Consider the following 26183-nt stretch of genomic DNA (forward strand, 5'->3'; position numbering starts at 1 on the left):
TAATATAGTAAATATAAAACACAAATTTGCTCACTTTATTTTTACCATATCACTCAATCATCATTCGGTTGCCTTCCATCGCTTTTTAGCTTATTTCACACTATTTTCCATCTTATAATCTCTCATCAATAAAAATATATCATAATATATTAAGTAGCATATAAAACATGAACTTGATCACTATTTTTTACTATATAACTCGGTCGTCATTCAGTCGCCCTCAGTCATTTTTGCCTTATTTCATACTATGTTTAATTTCAAAATTTCTTATACATGAAATATACCATAATATAGTAAATAGGATATAAAACACGAATTTTCTCACTTTGTTTTTATCATATTACTCAATCGTCATTTGGTCGCCCTCAATCGCTTTTTAGCTTATTTCACATTATTTTTCATTTTATAATCTCTTATCAAAAAAAGTATATTATAATATATTAAGTAGGATATAAAACATGAACTTGCTCAATATTTTTTACTATATAACTCAGTCACCATTCGATCGCCCTCAGTCGTCATTCGGTCGCACTCAGTCATTTTTGTCTTATTTCACACTATGTTTAATTTCGTAATTTTTATCCATGAAAACGTACCATAATATAGTAAATGTGATATAAAGCATTAATTTGCTCACTTTGTTTTTATCATATCACTCAATCATCATTCGGTCGCCCTCAATCGATTTTTAGCTTATTTCACATTATTTTTCATCTTATAATCTCTTATCCATATAAATATATCATTATATATTAAGTAGCATATAAAACATGAACTTGCTCACTAATTTTTACTATATAACTCAATCGTCATTCGGTCGCTCGTAGTCGCCACAGTCATTTTTGCTTTATTTCATACTATGTTTAATTTCGTAATTTCTTATCAATGAAAACATACCATAATATAGTAAATATGATATAAAACACGAATTTGCTCATTTTGTTTTTACCATATCACTCAAAAGAAGAAGAACAAATGAGCAGCCCAAAGAAAGAAGAAGAAAACGTTAGTTTATGTTCAAAGAAAAAAAAAGATTTGAAAATATTTAAAATAAGGGTAAAATGAACATTTCAAAAGTGAGTGTTAGTTTTTTAAATTTGTTGTTGTTGAGTGTTATCTGCCTAAATTTTCCAAACCGGACATCATTTCACAAGTCTGTATGAACACACATGCATACTCACATCAATATCTTTCTGCAGGTGTTGCGTATTTATATTGTTGGAAGGCAAAAACTAATGTGAGACGGTCTCACGGGTCGTATTTTGTGAGACAGATTTTTATTTGGATAATCCATGAAAAGGTATTACCTTTTATACTAAGAGTATTATTTTTAATGTGAATATGGGTCGGGTTGACCCGTCTCACAGATTGTGATCCGTGAGACGATCTCACATGAGACTTACTCTTGTTAGAATAATAATTTAAACATAAATTTTGTTATTTTGAAATTGTCAACCCAACCCAAATAATTCTTGGATCGTAAATATTTCAACAAATATTAAAAAGCATTATTATAAGAAATTATTAATGTATAAAATTATTTTTTTAAAAAATAATTATCATTAAAATTAATTCAAAGTAAGCGAAATAAAATTTAAAAATATCTATCTAATAAAACTTAAAAAAATAAAATCATGTTTTAACAGAGCAACCGGTCCGCCTCGGCTTGCTCCGCCCTAAGACAAACCGTTTGGTTTCAACTTGTTCAACCTGCTGTCAACCCCGGATTATTCCATCTTACCCCTGCAGATGCAGGGCAGTGCCTGCAGAGGTACATCCAAGGGTACATCCCACACACCTTCGTAACCCCAAATCCCTGGCTCAACCCAACTTGATAGCTCTACTATCTCATCTTATCACATTAATTAGATTGTTTTATTATATTATAAAATTTTCTATATTTTTAAATATTTTTTAAAAAATATTTCATTAATTTTTTTTTTTTACTAAACACACATATTATGTGTGCCACAATATGTTAGTATAGATAAAAATATGTTTGAAAATTTAAAATGAAATATTCTTTTAGAAATCATAAAAAGTTTAATCAAATTATATAATGAAGATATAATAATTATTTTACATAAGATTTCATTAAATTTAAAATTAAATCAAAGTAAATTAGTGTAGAGATTTTTACTTTAATTATATAATAAGATATACTTTTTGTAGTGAACGAAAGAAATTTTTTGGAAAAGTCAAATTTGGTCAATATTTATATTTTTATGGCGAAAATGAACAGTGTAAAAATTATATATTTTTTTACGATAAAAACTTGTGTGAGACGGTCTCACGGGTCATATTTTATAAGACGAATATCTTATTTGAGTCATCCATGAAAAAAATATTAACTTTTATGTTAAGAGTATTACTTTTATTGTGAATATTAGTAGGTTGATCCGTTTCACAGATAAAGATTTGTGATACTATTTCACGAGAGACATAGTTTTTTTTAAAAATTAAATTTAAATTTTATTTCATTTAATTAAATATAAAAAACTATTAATTTAAATTTGATACGAAATCTTCAATTAATTCCTTTCCCCAACTCACCGAACGATCTTTGTGTTTTCCGTCCAAAGAACGAATTACGGAGGAACACGACTAACTACACGCTTCAATCTCAACCGTTTACTCCTCATCCACTGATCGAGACCGTTAACTCATTCCGCTTCCCTCTATATATAAGAGCCCAATCTCTTAATCTTTACATCGTTCACGATATAAAACCTAAAATTCTCTGTTGATCAAATCGATTGAAAATTACAAGTCCTGAATTCGAATGATTCCATAAATTTTGCGCCGAACGCGATTTCGATCTTGAATTTTTTTTTTGTGAAGTACATTTCTAAATCTTGCGTCCTTGTTGGAATAATTTGGAGTAGGATTTGGATTTTGATCTAGATTCCCTCTTGTCGAACGATTGGAAAAATAAATTTGAATTGTGTGTTTCCCTGGTGAGATTACGAATCCGGTTGCTTAGGCTGATTCTCGAATTTGTCGAATTCTAGAGGATTTACTTCGAAATTAACGAGCAGGCGATGATGATGAATCAACAGCAGCAGCAGCATCAGCAGTTGATGAACATGAATCCTAATTTGATGAGTTTGAATCAAATGAACCCACAACAACTTCAGCAGTCTCAGCCTCAGGTAATCTCATCGAACTGTTATAGGCTTGGTGCACGTATTCCAATGGTCTTTGAATCGAGTTATCCGATTAATTATTATTCTGATCAACAGATGCTTCCGATTAATCGGAGCTATGGTGTGTGGCCCCCGCATTTGCTGCCGCAACTGCCGTTTCAAAACCCTAATCCTAATTCGAACGTCGGTTCGGTAAACCCACCGGCTTCTACTTTCAAAAATCCGTTGGGTCCAAGGAGCCGCTGGAAGGGAAAAAGGATGAATAATCCCAACGACAAGAGAAGGAAGGAGCAGCATAAATCGCTGATGGTGGGCGATAGTGGCGGTGGTCTTACGGGTGGTGTCAAAATAGTCGGTGGTGGTGGTGCAAACTTGAATTTTAGTAACTATAATTTACCTAGTTTGAATGAGTTGCAGTATCAAAACCGGTTGAAGACTAGGAAGTTTTTCCCCAAAAAAAAGTTCAATCAGAATAATAACATGAACATGAATATGGGTTATACTAATAATGATTATGGTAACAGCAGGTGTGCTCCATTTGCTCCAAGGAATACCACTTCCTTTTTAATTAGGGCGAAGAAGAGTGGTGGTATCACGTCTTTGGTTTCTCCATGTCCGGTCACGCCTGCAGTCTTGCCGACTCCTATTTTTTCTCCTTCCCGGGAGGTTTTAGTGGACATGGCCAAGGAAGAGTGGGGTGTTGATGGGTATGGATCAATGAAGGGGTTGATTAGGTTAAGATCACCTGGACATGAAATGGAGGCTCACGAGGATGGAGAGGATGGTGACGGAGGTTCGAGTGAGAGTGATGTGGAGGAGCATGTTGAGGTCGAGAGGAGGTTGGACCATGATTTGAGCAGGTTTGAGATGATTTATAACCCTAATAGTGTCAGTGTCGGTGGGATGGAGTATCACAATGTGTTGGAGAATCGAGTGGATGATCAGGATTCTCATATTGCTCAGCTGGAGGAGGAGAATATGATATTGAAGGAAAGATTGTTTTTAATGGAGAGAGAGATAGGGGGCTTGACAAGGAGGTTGCGATGCCTTGAGAGGAGGGGAGGAAATAGAGTGGAGGACCACAAGGAGGTAGTGGAGAATGAATCTGATGATGGAAGTGATAGTCGTGAGTATGCACATTCAATGGAGGAAAATAATGATGAATTTTGTGAAGAGAATGTTCATGGGTGTGGTTTTTCCCAAGGCAACGATGATAGCCATAAGAATGCTGTTTTTTACGAGAACGTAGACAACGGAGATAGGCTATTTGGAGCTGATAAGAATGATAACATTGCAGACCCTGAATGCAAAGTAGAAAAGAACAATGACGAGCTTGTAGACAAAAATAAGGACAAAAAGATCATTGTTCCATGTGATGAAATAGAACAAAGCAATGAGAACATGAACAAGTGTGCAGATATGGAAGTGAAGGCAGGGGATAATTGATTAGGCTGAGTACAGAATGGTAGACGTAGAAGTTTGTGTTGAAAATATTGAAGTTGCAAAATAAAAAGTGATTCCTAACATGGATGATGCAAATTCAAGCTTAACAGAAATATTGATGACTTGACAGAATCGCATTGGCATAGTGACTAAAAAAGTCGTAGTTTGGTCTTGCTCATGATGAATCTGTACATTTATTTGGGTAGAAAATCCACATCTAGTTTTGTCTCCCAATCTAACAATGAGAGAGCAGAACTGAGTTCTTTCCTACTTTTTGGAACATGTTTCTTACCTAATGATCTTAGTTCTTCGTATGCTTCTACTTAAAGTTTCAGCTTTATGTCTTGTTGTGAGAAGGCTTATAGTTGTGAAAGACTTGAATTTATATTTTGTTTCTGATGGACCTCTGAATTTTTTGGTCTATGGCTTTGTTCTTTCAGCTTTTACTAGTTATCTGATGGCTATTTATGCGGACCACAAGGGGGTGGATTCTTCAGACTCTACCTGCTGCTATTGCACCATCTACTCTGAATCCCTCAAAGGAAGGAATCTCGTTCTGTATAAATTCAGTTTTTTTCTTTTCTTGGTCATGCCAAGGGAAAAAGGTATTCTGAGCCTTACCGTTGTATGCAGTGGATTGTCTGCTCTACAACGACCAGCTCTCCGATGGACGGTGGAACTGCTAATCAATTCGATAAATAGCACTCGAAACTTGGGGTATATCATTTTCACGTTTTTCTCAATTATTTAGATTTTGTTTGATATTATTCGATTTTACGTTTTGTGTGTGTGTACATATCACAAAAATTCTTATGAACGTCTTAATGTTCAATTTACAATTTCGTAAAATAGATCTCTCTTATCCGATATATTCATTCAAAATTATTACTTTTTATATCAAAATTATTACTTTTTCATTTCTTGTTTAGTTCAACTCTTACAAGTTACTTAATATATCACAGGGAAAATCATTGTTTAAGGGGTTGGTTTCGTTTCTCTTATAAGTTGCTTAAAATATCATTGGGAAAATTTCTTTATATTTGTTTTTTTTTTTGTGATTTTAGTCTCAAATTTCAGTTTTAATATATTTTTTTCACAATTTCGATCATTTTTAGACATGATGTTGATGTGACATCAATGTAGTGCTAATGTGGTGCTGTCTTTGAGTCATGTCAACAATCTCGATTAAAAATGATTAAAATTGTCGAAAATCGAAAAACGCAAAACTAAATTTAAATTTTACTACATAAAAATGAAAATCACAAAGACAAACATAGATGATTAAAAAAATGGTTTTTCTAATATTATATTTCCTAGAACTTAAAACGTATATGTTGATTTTGAACGATAACATAAAAAATTAACCTTCTAAAATCTTGTATAGAATCTCTACAAGTTGTAAGGTGATTTCAAGATCCTATAATTTTTGCATTCTGTTTATGATATAAGTTTTTTATAAAGAGAAGTTGAAGTATATATCCGACATGGATAAAGGAGAATTGCACATCATCGATTCTAAAATTTGGTGATCGTAAATGTTGCGGAGTAGAGAGCCGAGCCGTACAGCATGCCGAAATTTACTAGATACAAGCCAACAATTGAGTATATTAAATGGTGCCCTTTATTATGCACCCTCATGTTCAGAATTGAAACATGCATGAAAAGTGTGTGCAGCGACACTACTTCACATGTTCAAAACCATTATATTTCAATTTACTTTTATGAAACTCGAAATTAGTACCAAACTAAACATATCAAACTTTTCAAAACTAACTCGCACTTGGAAATCTAGTGTCGCCATTTTAAAGAGAAGTGATGACAGATAGTGTTGAAACCTGAGCGAAATTTTCATCATCATATATATAACGCATTTGGTCATTCATACACAGAATTTTTTAGATATTTGGAATCTATATTGAGTTTAAACTTTTTCAACGTCACGTTGAGCTAGTTTTTTCTAGATATTTAGAATGTATCAGTTTGAACTTCATTTTTAGTTTGTGTTGGGACGGCAATGGTGACCGAGACCCGTCGGAAATTTGAAGGACCGGAACCGTTGGATAATTATATCTATAGTATTTTTTTTATATAAAATAATAATCATAAATTAAACGAAATAATGCAATTTGTGTCTTGTTATAAAATCAATACAATCAAACTAGTTTTATAATCAAACTAATTAGTTAGAGATTTTCACCCTTGTATGCTCACCCATGAATAAACAATAGCATAAACTTTGTCAAGTGTTGAGTTTCAAAAAAATTGTCGAATGCAATAGATTTTTATATAATATAAGTAAAATATACACATCTGGTCAAGAAGGCTGTCACACGACCCATATCCATACATGTACAATATTTAATACTCGTAAACAACCCAAGACCCGATTTAACATAGACATACCCTTAATGTAACCGGAGCCGTGGCCATCCTAAGTTTGTGTCTATAATTATAATATATAGAATAAATGAAGACACATGTGGGAGGAAGGGGAAATGTCATAGTAAAGTGAGATTAGAACTGACTATGGTTAAACCTTCAAATTACAAGGATGGGAGTTTCTTGAAAACTAAAGTTACACTTGTACTTCTAAATGGTTAGTAAGCAGAGTCGCCAATCCTAGCTAGTATCCTACATAAGCCTAAACTAGATGTCTTTCCATAGCTTCTGTTCCACTTTACACTAAGAGTTGCAGGGAACTGTTGAATGTCACCTAAATAATATTCCACTAAGGCGACAGTTTCTCCCACATGTAGCGACCTGGGAGGGGTAAGTCATTCACAATATCGAAGTTATACCTGCAAGACAAGTCGTCACCAAAAAGATGTAGAATTAGTTGCCTCATCACAAGTCAATTCTTTTTAGTACGAGCAATAGCGTAAAACAAATGAAACGACCAACATACTTCTTGATAAAGTGTCGATGCTGATCCTCCTCCATTTGGGTGAAAAATTCCTCGAGTTCGTAGTCTGTAGGCATGCTTCTGAGACGAGTATTTCGGACCCTTTGATTGGTAGGAGTAAGAGTTGCAGACTTTGTGCTGGAGCCCGGTGTGATGCTAGTGTCGGCATCCCTGATCAAACTACAAGGCGTGCTCTCCCTGGTGCTCCTGCCCCAAATGCAGACTTATCAATAAAAGAAACAAGAGAACAAAGCTATCAAACTATTTATTTAAATCCAGCTAAAAGACGTCCAAGAAACTCTCCAGCTTCCAAAAACATACACAAGCATAATTTCCTAAAACGTTTTTGTGAATCCAAAAGCAACTAACATGAAATATGCCAACTTTTATCAAATACTGATGTGAGTTGAAAATAGGAGTAAGCTCTAATTCTAAAAGTGGATGAATTTTGGGGGACCTCTCATAGATCTTTCAACCAAAGGCCGAATAAATCTTTTTACAACACCTAAAAAAAGACTTCATCAAACTGAGCTAGTTTCTTCTTCTTCTTCTTTTTCCAAGAACAGAAACTATGCTATTTTTTCACCAAAATTCAATTACATCCCTTTCCCAAAATAAAAGAAAAACCCTGCAAACACATCTTCCTTCATATTCTACTTTTTTTTCCTTCACCGATCATATCAAAGAACACACAGAGAGAACAAAAAGGCGAGGAGAAAGGAGAATGTGAAGAAGAAACTATCAGCTTTCGTTTTCTCTAGCCAAATGATAATTCAAAAATAGCAGAAAAATTATTTAAACAACATTTAAGAAGTAAAAAAAAACAACTAAACATATAACACCCACATAATTTTTTTCAAAATAATTCTATATTAGCATAAAATTGAATTTTTTTAAAAAAATCAAATGGATAACCCAAATCTAACAAAAAAATATGGAAAATTTTAAAAAGTAAATACCTTCCCCTAGCTTCGGACACCAAAGTATTTTCCCCGAAGGAAGCCTCGATTTCCAAATCCCCCGTTTCAAACGCTCTGCATACACCTTCTTCTTCCTTGGGTACACTTCCACTTCCAAACTCCTCTTTTTCCGGGCAATTTAGACAATCTTTCGGAGAAGGAATCTTTTGCATGCTCTGCCTGACAAGAGTGGCCTTCTCAAGCCGCCGCGACCGCAACTCGAGGTAACACTGGTCCGGCTTCGGGGGCAACGATTCGGCCGAGGAATGGACGCGCTGTAAGGCTAGGGTTTTGGCGCGAGTACGAACACCCAGGGAGGACTGCGAAGCATCCTTCACCGCAACGTCGCCACTTTCTTTCGACTTCTTCATATACTTTCCCATCCCACTGAATTTCCTACGCGCGTGAAATCGAATTCGGCACGATCACTGAAGCTAACAGAGAAGGGGTTTCATGGTGGAGGGAGGTGGAGGAGAGGGAAACGAAGGAAGATTTCAGAATATCTCCTCTTCGGGTGTGGGGTAGGGGTCTGGTTAGGGTTTATAAATTAGAGGGCGAAAATTGCTATTCGGTTTTTTCCGTTTAGTCCTCAATATATATACTTTCTTCATTTCAAAACCGTGCGGTCATCTTCCTTTCGACTTTTTGTTTTTCTTTTCAAGATATAATTTTTTCATCAATATTGAGAAAATCATTAAAATTAAAATTTACAATAAACTTCCTATTTTTAGATAAAAATTTGTGTGAGACGATCTCACGGATCATATTTGTGAGACAGATCTCTTATTTGGGTCATCCATGAAAAAATATTACTTTTTATACTAATAATATTACTTTTTGTTGTGAATATGAGCATTGACCATCTCACAGAATAAGATTCGTGAGACGACCTCACATGAGACCAACTCTATTTTTTATTCGAAAAATAGTGTCGATTTTTTCAAAATTATTAAAAGAAGTTAAAAGAATATAAGCAAATAACAAAAAAATTAATATTAAATATAGAATTGTACTATATATTTGAGATATTGATAAAAAAAAAATATAACATATATACTTATAACGATGTATGAATATTACTGTCCTATTATAATTTTTGGTTTTAAATTATTTTTTGTGTAAAATATTTTAATTATTTAATTTAAAAAATATATATTTGTGATAATTTATGTATTATATGTGAAATAATCGTTTAAAAATTCAAAAAAGTAGATATAAGTAAAAAAAAATATTTTAGTAGGATAAGATAGTTATAAATATTAGCAGAATTGGTAAAATCTCTCAAAATCTCGATCATTTTGATCTCGTCTCATTCTTATCCCAAAAATATCCTAACTCGAGCTTTTTTGGACTTGAATTGTATGTAGTCGGGAGAGAGATAGTGTATGTAATATATTTTGGATGGAATTATTATCCCTACTTGATTATATTAAAAAGTTGAAGCTTATGAATTCAGATAAAATATAATATTATTATATAATAGAAATGGAAGAAAGTGTGTATTAAATAATCAGAGAGATAATCATTACTATTATTGAATTTATAATAAAGTTTTCATTGGAATGCTAAAAAAAGGCTGACTCACCTGTCCTTTTTGTGGTGCCACTCGTGTGCAAATGAATATCAACCATTAATTCAGCATCAATTGTATCCATAAAATTCAGACTTAATCTCATGTCATTCAATTTTTCGAAATCTAAATCATTTCTGATGCGACCACGTCGGTCTCAGGTCGACACTATATTAGTATTACGTAAAAAAAAAAAATCAAAATTATAAAAAAAAACAATATAATTGATTATAATTCAAAATTCATAACGTAAAAAATCAAAATCACAAAATTATTAATATATATGAAAAAAAAAAATTAATTTTCCCCAAAAAATAAACAGAGAAGAAAAAAATGGGCATCCATACTAATTTTCATTTAGTATCTATTATATCATACATACCCAATAAGCATGCATGCATCTCTTATTTGGGTCATCTATGAAAAAATATTACTTTTTATATTAAGAGTACTATTTTTATTGTGAATATGGACAAAATTGATCTGTCTCACAAATTAAGATCCGTAATATGATCTCACATGAGAATCGTTCTTATATATTTATGTTGTGTTGGTGGACCTATAAATTGTGAGGTTGGGACAAAGAGAGGGGATATCCGCTGGTTTATTCTAAGATAATATTAAAATAAAAAAAAAATTATTATATCTTAGAAATAGGATTAGGACTTCCTTAATGTCAGACGAATCCGGTCCCATGAAAGGAAAAAGGAATCTCATGCTCCCGCCAAAAGCATGCACCCCCATTGGTCCATATACATATGTTCCCAAAGGAAACTATTATCTTAATTTCCATTACTATTATTTATCATCACACGAGAATAAAAAAATATGGTAGTTGATCATATATTAATATATGTAGCTCTGTTTTAGTTTTTGCTTGTCCAGGTAACTTTACATCTAAAAGTAGGGATATTTAGAAAATAGACCTGGTGAACCACTTTTCTGAAAAAATAAGCTCCCTAAGTGTATTTGAAATACACGACAGAAAGTCATTTTTAAGGTTAGATAACAAAATAACCTGCAAAATTATTACATAATATTAACAATCATAGCAATATATTTGATCAAATGAGTTTAAAACCTAGCTGAGTAATCTCATTCAAAAGGCTGTGTCAATATAAATGTAAAGGAAATATTGCACACAAATTAATAGAATTCCGTTATTTTCTGTTTTTCCTTGGCTCGTTTTCTTTCTACATCAGTGTTTTTTTCTCAATAATAAACAAAACCAGCTGATAAGCAGAAATCGATAATGTGCTGTTAGATATCAATCCTTTCACACAATTGATGATCTTACATCATACAGTATGGTTGATGTGCTTCCAACTTGCTAAGCTTTCACAAACATTAATATTATGTTAATTTATAAAACTTAAAGTTCCGAAGACATGTCAACACTCCCCAATTGCTAGTTAATTTTATCACCTTATTTCCATAATTTAACAGAACTGTCGTGACTTGCGGAGGCGACCATTCCGGTCTGAGGTGACTGTGCCAATGCAGCAATTATGTTTTCGTGGGCAGCGACTGTCATGCTTTTGTTCTCGGCCATGTTCCACAACTCCAGAGACTACACCAAGTTAAAGGGGTGTTATCGAAATATATTAAAAAGGTTATGCATAATGTTTTAAAAATGCAAGTTCCGTCCCACAATGTTATCTTGCTACCCTCTTCACAATTTCTGGGTCCACCCTTATTGCCGAGCCTGGGGGAGTCCTAACACTAGACTTTTTGAGTTCATCACCAAGGAATTAGGGTAATGTAGCATAATACATTATGAAACTCAGATGCAGGATTAGTTGGCAGGAAAACATGGACACGATTGGCATCCCCAAATAAGTCTGATTAAACAGATTGTCGTGTGCGGCTGCATGTGTGTGTGTAAGAGAGGGGATGGCCTTACTCGCAGTCCGCCAATGACCAAGAGGGCTGTATAGCTTGGGTGAAAAACACAAGAATGGAACTGATTCCCATTGGAATTGAGCTCATGAATGAACTCTCCAGAGGCTAGTGACCAAACTTTAATGCTGTCCTCACTAACAGAAGCCAGCAGATCACCACTAAGGTCCCAGCACAAGTAGTTCACCACACCAGAATGCCCCTAATGAATCACCAAACACTTTTGTGACACAACAAAGACTTTCACAGTATAACCTTGGAATGACAGACAGGTCAGAACGCATACAAACCTGGAAAGAATGTGTTTGTCTGTCATTTTCAACATCAAATATGGAAACCACCTTATCCGATGCCGCGGCTAATAGATGTCCGCTTATTGGTTGAAATCGAACTTGTGCGCTGCCTCCTTGCTACATGACAAGCAAAACCAGAATGATAAAAAGCAGTTTAGAAAACAAAAAATAGTATTTATGATAGGAAAAATAAAATTCAAATATGGCTATTCAAGGACAGACCTTTGAAATACGAGTGCATGAAAATGGACTAATATTCCAATAGCGAATTTCATTGTTACTATCACAGAAACAAAAAAGATCATTCTTCTTAGGATGGAAATCCAGGGACATGACATGGGAAGTATGCCCAGTATAAGCATTCAGGCAGTAGCTTGGCTGCGTAAAAGATTGAAATAAAGTAAATACTTACAGTTGCAAAATGCAATACAAGTTTTTTTTTTTTAAATATAATGGATTCAGTATACTTGGGTGGTGGATAAAGTTTCAAAGGTGAAAGTAGCTGAGAAATAAGTAACATACAAATGTGCTAGTGCGTGTCTCATAGTTTTTATCGCACCAGGTTAATTCAAAAGTATAAACTTAAATTAAGTAAAGGCAAGAGGGATTAATACATTGGCTGCATCCCACAATCTCACAGACTTATCAAATGAAGCTGTTGCGAGTTGAGTAGAATTTGGCCTGAAGCGGACGTCTGTAATTAAGTGCTGATGTTCTTCTGGCGTGCTCTCTGTATGCAGAGTATCCATGTTCCAAAGAACAGCCTAATGCAAGTGATGACAGATATATTACTCAGAATATTATGAATAACCAAGAGTAAACTCCTCCAGTAATCTAAAGTGGGGCCATGTGAAATTGAAAATCAAGAGAATGGAACGAGACTTAATGCAATGACGCACAACGATAGAAGACAGCATGTGGTTTGCACACACTTTTGTGTTATACAGCCCCATAAACACTGGACAGGATTATACCTTTTTGTCATGTCCAGCACTAGCTAACAACTTCCCATCAGAGGAGAAATGGCAACAGGTCACCTTATTCCTTGTCCGAAAACAGCTAACTTCCCCAAATGTAAAACCTGAGATTAAGCTGTAAATGGTGAAATTGACATTCATCACAAAATACATTTAACCAAACAACAGATTTATATATGCTACATTTGAGGTGAACACCTTTTGAGGTTTCTGTTTTATGCACATTCAGGGTTTGTTTCAAAGAGCTATATAAATTTCCATCTCCTCCATCATTTGACAAAAACGATTCAACATTATCTTCAAGGGAACCAATGTCTCCAAAATTCTCCAAGTCATCCTTACAAAGCAAAGAAACAATGAATTAAATGGCAACATAGTGCATACTCCTCAACAGAGTCATCAAATTTTACAAGATAATCCATAATATCAGCTCACCAGAAAGCTGAAACATATTTATATGACAAAAATGCATTGGCACAAAGCTGAACATCTTTATATAACAAAAACGCATTGGCACAATCATATGAACATCAATTGGATACTTTAAAACAGTTTGTTACACAGGATGGCATAGGTAAGTACAACACATACTTTGTCGATTCGATGTGGGAGAATCAAGATTCTTGCTGTTGCCAAAGTTTGTAGGTCATCCAGAAATTTAGGGAAGGAACATTAAAGATAAGGAAAGGAAGCCTACAAGAAAGACCTGCGCTTACAAGTTGATTTGTAGATGATGCAATTCCACCAGTACCCTCAGCACCATACATCATCATGCTCTTGGACACGCTGTTGACATGCTGAAGGCTACTTGCAGTAGTAATACCATCACCGGGTGTGTGTGTTGATTGCGGTGAGCTCGGAGAGGGTCCTACCGTATTTCCAGTACCAGTACTGTTGGCACGTCCTGATGAAGAGTGTTGTTTTCTTTTCCTGTTGTTCTGTTTCATGTCAAAAATGTGTCATATACTTTCTAAGGTTAGGTAAAATCAAGGATCGCCAAGCCTATGAAAAAGTCGGTACGAGGTGATAGTATTTGTGATGTGTGCAGCTATATGATCAATTAACAGAAACACATATTTGTAGGTTTATTATTGTTTATCCAACAAACCTTCATCAACAACTTTACAAGAAAGAACTAACCTGTTGCAATTGTTGCTGCTGCTGCTGATCCTGTTGTTGTGAAGAAGACTGCTGCAATTGGGCCATTTTCATCTGTTCATAAAGAAGGAATTTAATAGCAAGGACAATGCTAGTGGCAAACTAGCACCTAAATTACATACTGCTACTCCTCTTTATGCTTTACAAGAAGCAGCAAATGTAAGAAGTGTAAAAGAGTTAAGTATTTGTCCACCAATTAAGCAGAGCTGACCCCAATCTCGCATACTCATCAGAAACTAGTTCGTGAGTAAAATAAATCCACAATCGTCTAGCATATGAAAAGGACTGGCCAATGCCCAATTAATGAAAGCATCATGCATTGTTCATTTAAACAAAAACTTTTAAGAAATGACATCTAAATTAGCCACAGAAAACTCCAAGGTATTTAACAGTAACTGAAAATAAAGGGCAGGGAGAGGCATCGGGATAAATTTTTTAGGAAGTATAGTTAGTTGGCTGTTACATATTGGTCCTCTATGTGAAATTATTAAAACAGTTTTTAGGACCATATATCAAGAAATATAATTCTTTCCTCCTGTATCTTTTTCCTTTCACTACTAATATCTTGTGTGAGAGAACCTCAACTGACAGATTCCAGGATCGAAGAAAATGCGATCCGACTTCGAGTACAGCCATATTTATTCAATGGGGTAAAATTTGGCAGTTACATATCGGTCCTCTATCTGATTACCTAAATGGTTACATCACATAGGGGATCACATGCATTAATATAAGCCAACAATCATGATTTCAGATACAACTATAACCTTTGGTGAATTTGATTGCACTGGAGAGCAAATAGATCCATCATTTCTGGGAGTTTGGCCATCTTTCACACTAAAATTACCCCTCGGTAATCCTCCAAACCCATAATTAGAAGAATTGCCAAGGTTGCCTTGTGCCTGTGCCTGTGCCTGTGCTTGTGCTAGAGCCTGCTGTTGTTGTGATGCCAAAAGAAACTGATTCTGAGCCTGTAGATTTGGTTTTTGTACTTGTAAACCCATACTTGGCCTCAATTGATCAATTCCCTACATGTTATGGTAAAGATCATTTCCACAATGGGAAATTAATCCTTAAATAATAACAGACAAATAAGCTACAACACACTCACAGTCAGCGGCCAGCCCTTCAATGGTAGACCAGTAACACCTTGATTCAAACCTGAAACAAAATGATTCTCAATCAAATGATCAGACAGAATCATCATGAAAATTCTCTTGGGAAACTGATACAGCAACGATCCAATTATTATGCAACTCTGACATAATTAAGATCTGGACAAGTATGATGAAGCTTCACAAGCAAATTACTGATATTGCAAGTGTCGTTGCATCATTGATGCTGCAATCTACGTGGCAAATTATTGCTATTATTGGAAATGGTGACATGGCAGCATAATTCTCGCTCTTTAGGCACCCGGCTTGCATTTTTATAGTATGTCACAAGTCAAAAGAGCATCTCTAACCCAATCTTTATGATTCAAGGAAAGATAAGTGAATAGTTTCTCTCACCACCAGTTAGCTATTAGGCATAATCACACCCCATTCAAACTTGTCTTCTAGAGTTGAATTTCCATTTCAGATGCTTCCTTTGAGTTTTGCTATCATGGCTAGACTAAAAAATTAATCACTGAAGTAGTAAAGGTAATGCAATGGATAATATGACCATCTAACTATATCTATATCGATATCTCTGATTGCATGTAAGTGTGCGAGAAATTGCAATTTTGATCAGTAAACGCGTCACTCTGGGAAGTGGTCAAATGCTACGAAAAAAAAATTTGCTGGAACAAAGTGGACATTTTTTAAAATGAGTTGCCAATGGAGATGCTCTTGTTCAAATTAATATAAAAAAAAGAAAGGAGCCAACTCAAAATAATTTTTACATACGAACAAAATCATCATTCATAAACCCAGATACCATAACTGCAGGTACCAAAATGCAAAATTAGTGCCATGTTTTTAATTTCTTGACCGTTAATAATGGGAATGCACATTTAAGTGTTCATGCCTAGAGAAAAATCCAAAGAGGATCCAGACCGAAGAACGTATTTGGTTAGTTCCGATTTTTATCCATCATGCTAGAAAACATGTCATCATCAAATTAGTAATGTTACCAACGCGCACATCCTGATTATTTTAAACATCAACACCAAACTTTCAATTTGACCTTGTGTCTGTACAGCAATAACCTTGCCGCAAATAACGAAAAATAACATAACTCTCTCTCAGAAAAACACCTAGCTTGCAGAAACATTCAGAACTATTACCTGCACCACCAAGTCCAGATTTTGACTGAAGAATCGCTTGACCATATATAGATGATGGATCCATGGGCAAAGACTTCTGAGTTGCACTCAAGTTAACTTCCGTTTTAATGTCCTGGAAACATGAAAAGCTACAAGGTTGAGCACATTAAGTTAAGAAAGTAAAAGGGATCAAAACAAAATGGCCCCAACCAAAAAAAATGGTATAGTAATTACAGGGGCCAGTTGAGGACGTCCTTGAATTTGCTGCAAAGCTGCAGACATGCTCCCCGAATTGCCTTGCACCGCTTGTCTGAATCGATGGCTTGGAAATAAGAATCCAATGGGACAATACAAAAACAATTAAAAAACATCCAATTACGAGGTCGCATACGGCGTTACCCTTGTTGATTTGAAGCTGACTTCAGAAGTGCCATCCTATTTGAATCAATGAGTCCGGCTGATGTCTCCGAATCCATAGAATGGGGATGTTTCATCTGTTCTTCATACATTTTCATAGCCAATACACTGGCAGATGGCTGTCCTATCATCCCGTCAATTGAGTTCATTGGACCGCCGAGGGGGGGATGATTAGGATCCCTTCGCTGTAATTGGGCTTGGGCGTTGCGCTGCTGCATGAGCTGCATTTGATGCATTTGCAACTGTTGTTGCTGCTCCCTTGTTTTGATTTGCTGAGTCTATCATTATTCCACGGAAAAATTATGTGTAGATCCATAACATGGATATCAATATACCATGCAATGAAACTTATGCACCAGGAAAAAATTGCAAATTTATCAGAACCTCAATGTAGGCAGCCGCTGCCTCTGAGTGCTTCTCGTTTGTTCTTGCAATGAATATGTCCCAAAAGACAGACCACCACTCGAATAGAAATCCTCCTGGGGCATCGATGGCTAAGAATAGTAGCCAAATGAAAAATATAAGTGCAAAATCAAACAGAGTCTTAAACAAAAGTCAACCAAATTATATAATCAAAGCTCAAATAATCTCCTACCTACAGGATCTGTAGCAACTTTTCCCTCTGTCATGAAAGCTTTGGCAGAATTGAGCAATTTTCTTTTCAACAAATAGTCATGAATATAGACATCAAGCCTAGTGAAATAAAATTACAAAAAAAAAAAAAACAGAAACCTTTGTCAGCGATCACTTAGTTATTTAATCAACTCAAACAAAATAACTACTGAAACCGTTACAGAAAAATGCGAACCAAATAGCATAATTGATCTACAGCAAGAGAATTACTTGATATTGATAAGAAGTATTTCCTCAGCGATCATTAACCATTAACAGGCATTAATTGGTATAATTAGAAACTGTTTCTCAAATTGGTAACAAATGATAGGATATTTACGTATATTTCCCTTCTGAATTCACCCACAACTGGAAAAATAATAGGAAAAAAACACCAAAAAAATAATTAATTACATCTTATCAGCTTCCCAATTACTCTGTGCCATGACTGATACTCAACCCGAATCCAAAGAACTCTGCAAGGTCAAACACTGCCCACAGAAATCGATTCAGATTAAGTTAACGCAATTTAAAACAAAAGAACGCAACTCCAGGAGCCGATTTTTTGCCCCAAAAAAATTACAAATATTAAGCAAACCCAATCTAGAAAATCTATTTTAAAGTACTTTTTTTTGGACAAAATAAAAAACACTCTTGGAATTACCGCTATTGAGATATCAGTTCCTGCATTGACGATCCACGTAAACACCAGACGAAAAACTTAATTCGAGATATTTCACAACAAAAACCGCGAAATCAGCCAAATTCACTTTGCCGGAAAGGGTTCTTAACAAAAATAATATGGAATTTCTCTCAGCTCCGCACACTTTGTTCAAAAATTCACTAGCGAATCGACAAATTCTTAAAGTTTCTCCACTAAATCAGCTACTCGGGCGCAAATTTCTTACCAATGTCCTCCCCGCGATCGCGATCTTAGATTAAATCAATTAACCCCGCAAACATTTCAAGATTACAACACAAAGTACACACTCACGAACACGAACGTTGTGTAAATATTCTCAATAAATATTATTCGAAATCACCAACCTTCCGAAAAAATAATTCAAAAAAACAAAGAAAATTTTATGAATTGGATTGTAGTGAAGAACGACGCTCAGTTTACAGAATGAAAGAGCAAAGAGCAGAGAGTAGAGAGAAGATAAACATCAGCGACGCGAATGCCCAAAAAATAGCTGGAAAAGCGGTCAGGTTGGGATCTGACCTCAGGTTTGGTGAGGTACCATAGGTATTCACATCCGTGACTTTAATTAATTAATTAAGCTAAGCGGTCAGGTTGGGATCTCAGTTTCAGGTTTGGGAGGAGACTTGTTTCTAACCTTGAAAGTTTCCATATCAATAAATGATAAATTTTGAACCTGATTGTAAAATTTATATCTCAAGTATATTATTCAGTTTTTAAATTTACTAATATTATTTTATCATTAACTAAAATTTTGAAAAACATGAAATTATTTTTTGAACGAATATAATGTAAAATAAAAATTTGTTTATAATTTTTTGTTTTGTTAATGATTTTTTTAACATGTTTAAAAATACAAACAAATTTTTATGTTCGAGATGGATAAGATATTTAGATATAATTTCAGTTTTAATTTTTAATGATTTTGTTTGTGATCTTGTGATCAAAATAGATAAATAGTTTTGAATTCAATTTTATAAATCGTTAATAGTTCGAATTACCGTTTCAAAAGAAATCATGGAAAGATCAAAACATATCATATATTTATTTTTTCACACATAAAAAAATTCGAAAAAAAATACAATACATCTTTCCAAGATGACAAAAACTTATGTGAGATGATCTCACGGGTCGTATTTGTGAGACAGATCTATTATTTGGGTTATCCATGAAAAATTATTATTTTTTACGCTAAGAGTATTAATTTTTATTGTGAATATCGATAGGATTGACTCGTCTCACAGATAAAGATTCCTAGACCGTCTCACAAAAGACTTACTCTTCTAAGATTAGGTTAATAAAGATATATTAATAAAAAATTATATCAAATATAAAAATCGAACTATATTGCAAAAAAAACAAAAACTTGTGTGAGACGATCTCACGAGTCGTATTTTGTGAGACAGATCTATTATTTAGATCGTCAATAAAAAAATATTATTTTTTACGATAAAAATATTATTTTTTATCATAAATATTGATAAAATTGAGACCTACTCTTAAAAAAATACGTAAAGCCCCACTTACCAAAGCGTTATCAACTATTTATATAAAATTAAATAATGATTTAAAAATAATATTAAAAAACGACGCAAACTTTAATCCATCCAACACCCATCTAAAACTGACAGGCTCATAAAGAGCCTAGGCTCGGCTGGAGGCTACGGTTGGGTATCTAGTGGAGCCTAAGGCATGGTTAGAGGTTTGGTAGAGCTAGTGGTTAGACATGTTAAACATCGAACAACTGGGCATTCAGTGAAGGAAAGAAAAAGAGGTTGGCAAGAGACTGTTGGAGGATGACGTGGCGCAGGGTGTGTTGTAACATGTTCGACGTTTAGCATTTTCAGTGTTTGGTGTCATTTTCGCGAAATGGAGAATCTACCATCCCCATTTGGAAGAAAAATATTAAATATCCAACCCCATCTTCGGCTTGTAATAAATCCAAGGTTGTCATTTCCCACTGGGATGCTTGATTTTTACTATTTTTTTATTTATTGAAAATTGCATTTATACATTAAATATAGTTTGATTTTGTTGCATCTTTTATCTTAATCTTAAAAGCTAACCAAATATACTAAAAATCTCATCTTTCACATCCAACTATCATTGTAAACATCTATGTTCATATTGATCCATTTTAATGTTAATCATGCTCAAATTATGACTATTTACACTTGGTTTTATTCACAATATTATGACCATTTTAGGTAAAAACGAACAGCGTAAAAAACAACTTTCCTCGCGTCTTAATACGATCCGATAAGAGACACAGTTGAATGAATATGGCTTGCTTTTGGTAGAGATAGTGTGCAATCTGTATGAGGATACCTGTAGAAAGGGATTCTCAGTTAGGAGGTTACTCGTGTGCTGACAGCAATTACCAAAGTAGAAGCTTCTGTTTCAATGATTCAATCCTTGAACATCAAAAGGAGATGAAGGGGCAACAGACACATCACTGACCAGGTGCGTTCGTGAATTATGCCTTAATTAGTCGAACAAGGTGCCTAGTGAAATGTATCCAGTGATCTCCAAAGGTCAATCCAAATCCCACACTCGACGAATCGAAATGTGAGAGGTCCCCGAGAGAAGGATTGTCATTGACAAGATAACATTGATCAAAACTAAAATCCTACCAGCCTGGTCAAGAATGCCAGGAACATGTTCAAACGGACGTATAAAAATGAAACTTCTGCCACGCAATCCGTAAGCTCCGTGATAGGGACCAAACACGGGAAGACCCACGAGAACCAGAATGAAGTACAGAAATTGCGGCTATGTTCTCTGTCCCATTTTTTCTCCGGTTGGACTGGTGGATATGGCAGAGTTGCCTTTTACATTTCTGTTCCTATGCATCTGCTAGAAGAATGTTGAAATCAGAAGAACAAAATTATCGACCAACATATGGCAAATAAGGGGAATTTGCCCGATAAAGAAAAAGGAAGTTAACTCTTCTACAAGTGCAAATATTTACTCCCTAAAATGAACTAAGGTCTTCCACCCGCATTTAAAATCACAGATCCTCCATGTGGACAACAAATCCTTTGCATTTCGCTTATAAAAACAAAAATTTATTTCCCTGGGTATGGTTGTTTCGGCGTTGCCCTTCTGTGTGCAAACAATATTGCTGCACAAAGATTGGTGAATTTCCCAGGACAGACACTTCAATCAAACAATAACCTATGTATATTTCCTATGTTGTGTTACAATTCAACTACAATTATCTACAGAACAAAAGCATGGAAGAGAGGTACTTTATTGTTTCAGAGAATCAAACCGCGTCTTGATTCGTTTGATGAACATTTTTTTCAGTTTCCAATTGAAGACTCGCTTCTTTAGTTCCACAAAACTCGGCCGAAGGGAAGTTAATTCCTGTGAAACCAATCATTACAGCAACAGCTCCGATATAATCCAGGAGACGAGGTGCATTACCGGTCAGTGAATCCACTACAGCTGCTAAAGGGACCTGAATTGTAAGACCTGCCGTGGCAACAGTGGTTGTCGTAAGGAGTACCGCCTTGGCCCATAAATAGTCGCTCAGTACGTTGTCTAGTAGACCTGAAAATAGAAGTTCCAAATTTAGATTTCGAGAATGTCTATGCTACGGACAATAGTTGCGACATTATGGGTAAATTTCAAAGGAAATATATGGCAAACAGAAGCACAAAGGTGAGAGAGGAGAATCCAAGGAAGCCAAAACCAAATTCTAACCCGCATGTGACTATGATACAATTTTTGAATTTAAATAGGCTAAGAAGTATCAAGCTTAAAAAAGGGCATTCCATTTCCAGCCAGGGCTCAGGAAAGTGGGGCAAGATGAGGCAATAAAATGATTTTGGAGAGGTGAAACTTTGTAGTAACTAGTTCTAAAAAATAATTTACATAATATTTCAAAAACAAATTGATCTGACGGGCTGCCCTGATTCCTGTTTCAATGATAATATTACAGGGAAGTTTGTGAATCCGTCCAACCGAGATAATGCATCTTCTTTGCGTCAAAAAAGTATCGCAGTCCTTGAATGATTCAAGGATGACAAAAAAAAGGGATGCAAAATCAGAATGATACTTTAAAAAGCAAAAGCTACCGTTTTGTGTTATAAATGTTGTCACATAGGCTGAATAAGAAAAATATAGAATTGACGATGCCAGTGTCAGAAAAGGTTATGGAAATTTACATTTAAAACCAAGAAGGGAAAAGTGTGTAAAAAGGGTTGAGGCGCACGTCAATAGGTAGAGAAAGAACTAAAATTGAACAAAATAGGATATATATGTGTTCCATGATACTACATTCTGAATAAGAAAAATATAGAATTAAGGATACCAGTGTCAGAAAAGGTTATGGAAATTTACATTTAAATCCAAGAAGGGAAAAGTGTGTAAAAAGGGTTGAGGCGCACGTCAATAGGGAGTGAAAGAACTAAAATTGAACAAAATAGGATATGTATGTGTTCCATGATACTACATTCTTGACCGGAAGCATAAATAATTAGAGGAAACAGGATCTATTAAGTTGTATCGATTGCACTGTGCCTTCTCTCTAGCATACACATATTAATGAAAAAAAATTAACAAATCTATCTTCCATGATAATCAAAAGCACAGAGGTACGAACAATTATATTAATTAGACCATGAACATGATGTAACTCTATCAGCAAACCATAGGTGATGAAGAACGTTTACAGGTGAAGAACACGAAAAAAGGTATGACCAGTTGAGCACAACAAATGTAAAACCGATCAATGTCTCCAGAAACAACATAATTAATAAATAAACCCAGAGCAGTTAAACATATTCAAAACAATAGTCAACCAAGATTTTAATAAAAAGTTGAAGCTTATGAGCATACCTTTACCAATAATTAAACCAAATTGCTTCCATGTCATAATGCTAAAAGACTCAACCTTGGCAAATTCTAGAATCAGAGTAACAGGGAAAAACAACACTAGGTTAAACAACCCCAAGAATCCAAGAAACTGTGCCATACTAGCATGACCTCTTGCATCATCTTCGTCGGGTAGCTTCAGGCGAATAAGGGTAATGTAGACAGCATAAAATGCAGAAGATACAAGAGAGAGAACATCTCCAAGAAGGGGACTTGAGGCGACAGCGCTCAATCCTGTCCCTGAGTCTCCCAAACTTACAATTATTGTTCCTCCCATGCAAAGAAGAACGCTAATCAGCTTTACCCAAGTGAACTTCTCACCCAAGAACGCAAGAGCTACCAAAAAAGTGAAAAGACTGGATGCACTGCTTAGGATGGTATTGGACTGTACATCAGAGGAAACAACTCAATCAAAGGAGCCCTTGTCAGGAAAATATCAACTAAATCATTTATTAAAAAAACATTGTCAGACCCAAATTCTTACCGTGACTGTAGTGTACTTGAGTGAGAGATTGAACGTGAGTTGTGCCAGAAACCAGAATGGGCATATCAAGAGGCTTACTTTCGCGACTCTTCCACGTGTCCATCGCCCTTTGGCATCCAATCCTATTCTGCAAGTCTTCTCAACGATGCCATCTTGATGAATTACAGCTTCTTGTTGTGCCACTACAACTGGAATCAAACCATCGGTCGGAGAACCGGCCTCGTTATCTTCTAAAAGAATCACCTGCTCAGAAACTCTTGATTCTTGCAAATCACCATCCTTTCCATTTCTCCAAAACCACAAGCTTCCATACTTATCCTCCAGATAACGACCGATTTCAACTAGAGGTATATAAACCACGAACAATGAGTTGCAAATATATGTGACTAGAAACGGTGAAACTCCACCATCTACCACAGATTGTACCACAAAACTAGCAGCAATCCATATTGTTGCAACTGCAAATATATACACCAATCCCAGAACCCATTTCCAGGCTTGACTTTTCATTAGCCCGATACCCAAAATTACCAGAATAGTCCTCGCAGTGCAGACCTTTCTTCCTTTCGTTTCTTTAAAAAAATCCAAAAATCTCTACAAGGCAAGCCTCTTCAGATCAAAAGCTTATATTATCGATAGAATCTGAAAGGAAAAAATTCCACTAACTGAGAAACACAACACGGATTCAAAGGAACAAACATGGAAAAATCAAAATTTGGCACACAAAATCAACCAAAAACTCCCGCATATCATTCATAAAAAATTTGAACAAAAGCCCATCCTGTTAATCTTAGTCACATAAAGCATATACCCAAAGAAAAGTAAGATTGTTGACTACATTTTGAAGAACGGTGCACGCACATTAGCCAAATGATAATATATTCTGAACAAATAATGAATAAAGAGCAATCCAACCGAAGTCAACATAAAACAGCGTACAAGTCGAGAAAACGGTGATTTGGTAGGGATGGAGAACTTCGGTCCCTGAAAAATAAAGTTTTGGAAATCTGTTGTTGGAGGAATTCCGTTACGGGTTTTCTGGATTCAACCTTCCCATTTCCAAATATCTCTATATTCTTTATAATTTTTTGTGAAATAATTTTTAATTCAAACAACACAAAACAAGAAAAATTATACGTACCAACCTCTGTTTTTCTTTTTCCAATTAAGTTTATTTATTTATTTATTTTAATAAAAATGTGAGTATTGTTGGAGTTAAATCTAAAATAATAATATAAAAATAAAATAATTTAATATAATAAGAAAAAAATTTAAAAAATATAATTAATAAATATGTTGTCTTTATATGTATATATATAAATGTATCACTAAATTGTACTCTATTAATAGGAACTTTTTATTGATAAATATTCATTTATTTCATATATTTATATTTGTGCTTGTTTTTACACAAATTAAGAAAATCATTGAAAAAGTAAATTTTACATAGAAATTTCATATTTTATCTTTATTCCATTAATGTTTTAATGAATAAAAAGTTTGTTGAAACTCATTAATATATTTAATGATGAAGGTAAATTGTCAAAATAATGAACCACATTTTGATTCTCCAATTTCTATAATCTCACTTTGTGAATGCTTAAAGCCTTAAATTACCCCTTGTACACGGAACTCAATATAGAAATATTATTGCCTTTTTCTGACTTAATTAATTAGGCATTAAGGGTTTTCTCGATAAGATTATTGGGATTTTTCGACTTAATTAGGTGTGAAGGGTTTTCTCGATATCATATCGGGATATTTAGATTTTTTTTTATTTTTAATTTAACAAATTTTAATCATATGATCAACTATTTCATAATAATTTGTACCTATATGGATGGTATCTGTACTATCCCCAATCCCTGTAGGAATTTCGGACACATAAATTTTCTCCTTCCAACATTCATTGACCTAGTAAACAAACTTTCTCCATGGTATTGGTTCCAACAGCTCTTTAGCAATGGATATCACATATCATACTTTGCATTCATTCATCTGTCAACTGATTTTCTCTTAAAGTATTGATGACCATTTTCTTCGGAAACTTTCTACTCGTCTGTTCTTAGCTTCAAATATCATCTTGATGGATACCCAACACTGTCTGATAATGTCTTGTGAGCCGACATACTTATTCTCAATTATATGCATCCTCCTTTCATTGATCAAAACATCAAATCAATGTTATTCACATTCATGTTAGTTATAGGAGGGAAACGTTCTCTATCCACTGGCACAAGGAATCTGAGAACTCCCTTCTTTCTTTCTAATTCAGCAACCTTTGAATATAATTTATTTGTAGAGAAGTTAAATACTTTCACATGGTATAACATTTCATTGCAGGTGCTGGGCATTCTCTCTCTTTTCTTCTTTTTTTATACGTGTTTTGTTCTTATTGAAAAGGCAATACCCATGGAATAAACAAGAATATGTTTTGGTTGATCGACTTGAAATTTTATAATTCTATTTATTATCTCGGCTTTTGTAGACCACG

At 34.6% G+C, this 26183-nt stretch overlaps 4 protein-coding genes across 8 annotated transcripts; 1 reads left to right on the forward strand and 3 right to left on the reverse strand.

The window, feature by feature from the left end:
- Positions 1-2700: 2700 nt before the first annotated feature.
- LOC140823260 (uncharacterized) lies at positions 2701-5012 on the forward strand. Its single transcript, XM_073184506.1, has 2 exons — positions 2701-3152; positions 3243-5012. The coding sequence occupies exons 1-2, from the start codon at positions 3042-3044 to the stop codon at positions 4590-4592; spliced, it is 1461 nt and encodes a 486-aa protein (XP_073040607.1). The 5' UTR covers positions 2701-3041; the 3' UTR covers positions 4593-5012.
- A 2073-nt stretch (positions 5013-7085) lies between these two features.
- Positions 7086-8983, reverse strand: LOC140823261 (cyclin-dependent kinase inhibitor 3-like). The gene is made up of 3 exons (XM_073184507.1): positions 8451-8983; positions 7495-7698; positions 7086-7387 (listed from the first exon to the last, which is right to left on the reverse strand). The coding sequence occupies exons 1-3, from the start codon at positions 8831-8833 to the stop codon at positions 7318-7320; spliced, it is 657 nt and encodes a 218-aa protein (XP_073040608.1). The 5' UTR covers positions 8834-8983; the 3' UTR covers positions 7086-7317.
- Positions 8984-11256: 2273 nt separating this feature from the next.
- On the reverse strand, positions 11257-18818 carry LOC140823262 (transcriptional corepressor LEUNIG_HOMOLOG). Of its 2 annotated transcripts, XM_073184509.1 has the most exons (19): positions 18531-18818; positions 18289-18343; positions 18039-18115; positions 17608-17705; positions 17397-17506; positions 16995-17290; positions 16830-16905; positions 16617-16728; positions 15459-15508; positions 15115-15375; positions 14330-14401; positions 13906-14127; positions 13388-13526; positions 13187-13293; positions 12827-12976; positions 12435-12590; positions 12210-12329; positions 11924-12121; positions 11257-11590 (listed from the first exon to the last, which is right to left on the reverse strand). In XM_073184509.1, the coding sequence occupies exons 3-19, from the start codon at positions 18068-18070 to the stop codon at positions 11447-11449; spliced, it is 2343 nt and encodes a 780-aa protein (XP_073040610.1). In that variant the 5' UTR covers positions 18071-18115; positions 18289-18343; positions 18531-18818; the 3' UTR covers positions 11257-11446. The 2 variants fall into 2 exon arrangements, with proteins under 2 accessions (XP_073040610.1, XP_073040609.1); XM_073184508.1 differs by having other exon boundaries at positions 18289-18818.
- A 2759-nt stretch (positions 18819-21577) lies between these two features.
- Positions 21578-24783, reverse strand: LOC140823263 (thiamine-repressible mitochondrial transport protein THI74). 4 transcript variants are annotated; one of them, XM_073184511.1, is made up of 4 exons: positions 24501-24783; positions 23690-24331; positions 23170-23590; positions 21578-21879 (listed from the first exon to the last, which is right to left on the reverse strand). In XM_073184511.1, the coding sequence occupies exons 2-4, from the start codon at positions 24197-24199 to the stop codon at positions 21593-21595; spliced, it is 1218 nt and encodes a 405-aa protein (XP_073040612.1). In that variant the 5' UTR covers positions 24200-24331; positions 24501-24783; the 3' UTR covers positions 21578-21592. The 4 variants fall into 4 exon arrangements, with proteins under 4 accessions (XP_073040612.1, XP_073040611.1, XP_073040613.1 ...); XM_073184510.1 differs by having other exon boundaries at positions 24629-24782; XM_073184512.1 differs by having other exon boundaries at positions 24605-24782.
- Between the last annotated feature and the right edge of the window lie 1400 nt (positions 24784-26183).

The sequence above is a fragment of the Primulina eburnea genome, chromosome 2 (assembly GCF_022965805.1).
Source record: "Primulina eburnea isolate SZY01 chromosome 2, ASM2296580v1, whole genome shotgun sequence".
Lineage (NCBI taxonomy): Eukaryota > Viridiplantae > Streptophyta > Magnoliopsida > Lamiales > Gesneriaceae > Primulina > Primulina eburnea.

What these genes read in the sequence shown, in the direction of transcription:
- LOC140823260 (XM_073184506.1), top strand. Translation starts at nt 3,042, where the DNA reads ATGATGATGAATCAACAGCAGCAGCAGCATCAGCAGTTGATGAACATG. An exon ending in TTCAGCAGTCTCAGCCTCAG is followed by an intron (nt 3,153 to 3,242) that starts GTAATCTCATCG and finishes TCTGATCAACAG; the next exon opens with ATGCTTCCGATTAATCGGAG.
- LOC140823261 (XM_073184507.1), bottom strand. Translation starts at nt 8,833, where the DNA reads ATGGGAAAGTATATGAAGAAGTCGAAAGAAAGTGGCGACGTTGCGGTG. An exon ending in GTGTCCGAAGCTAGGGGAAG is followed by an intron (nt 7,699 to 8,450) that starts GTATTTACTTTT and finishes CATTTGGGGCAG; the next exon opens with GAGCACCAGGGAGAGCACGC. An exon ending in CATCGACACTTTATCAAGAA is followed by an intron (nt 7,388 to 7,494) that starts GTATGTTGGTCG and finishes CTTGTCTTGCAG; the next exon opens with GTATAACTTCGATATTGTGA.
- LOC140823262 (XM_073184509.1), bottom strand. Translation starts at nt 18,070, where the DNA reads ATGGCACAGAGTAATTGGGAAGCTGATAAGAT. An exon ending in TCAGCTTCAAATCAACAAGG is followed by an intron (nt 16,906 to 16,994) that starts GTAACGCCGTAT and finishes CCATCGATTCAG; the next exon opens with ACAAGCGGTGCAAGGCAATT. An exon ending in GACGTCCTCAACTGGCCCCT is followed by an intron (nt 16,729 to 16,829) that starts GTAATTACTATA and finishes TCATGTTTCCAG; the next exon opens with GACATTAAAACGGAAGTTAA.
- LOC140823263 (XM_073184511.1), bottom strand. Translation starts at nt 24,199, where the DNA reads ATGAAAAGTCAAGCCTGGAAATGGGTTCTGGGATTGGTGTATATATTT. An exon ending in TCAAGTACACTACAGTCACG is followed by an intron (nt 23,591 to 23,689) that starts GTAAGAATTTGG and finishes TCTGATGTACAG; the next exon opens with TCCAATACCATCCTAAGCAG. An exon ending in TGGTTTAATTATTGGTAAAG is followed by an intron (nt 21,880 to 23,169) that starts GTATGCTCATAA and finishes TTCTATTTTCAG; the next exon opens with GTCTACTAGACAACGTACTG.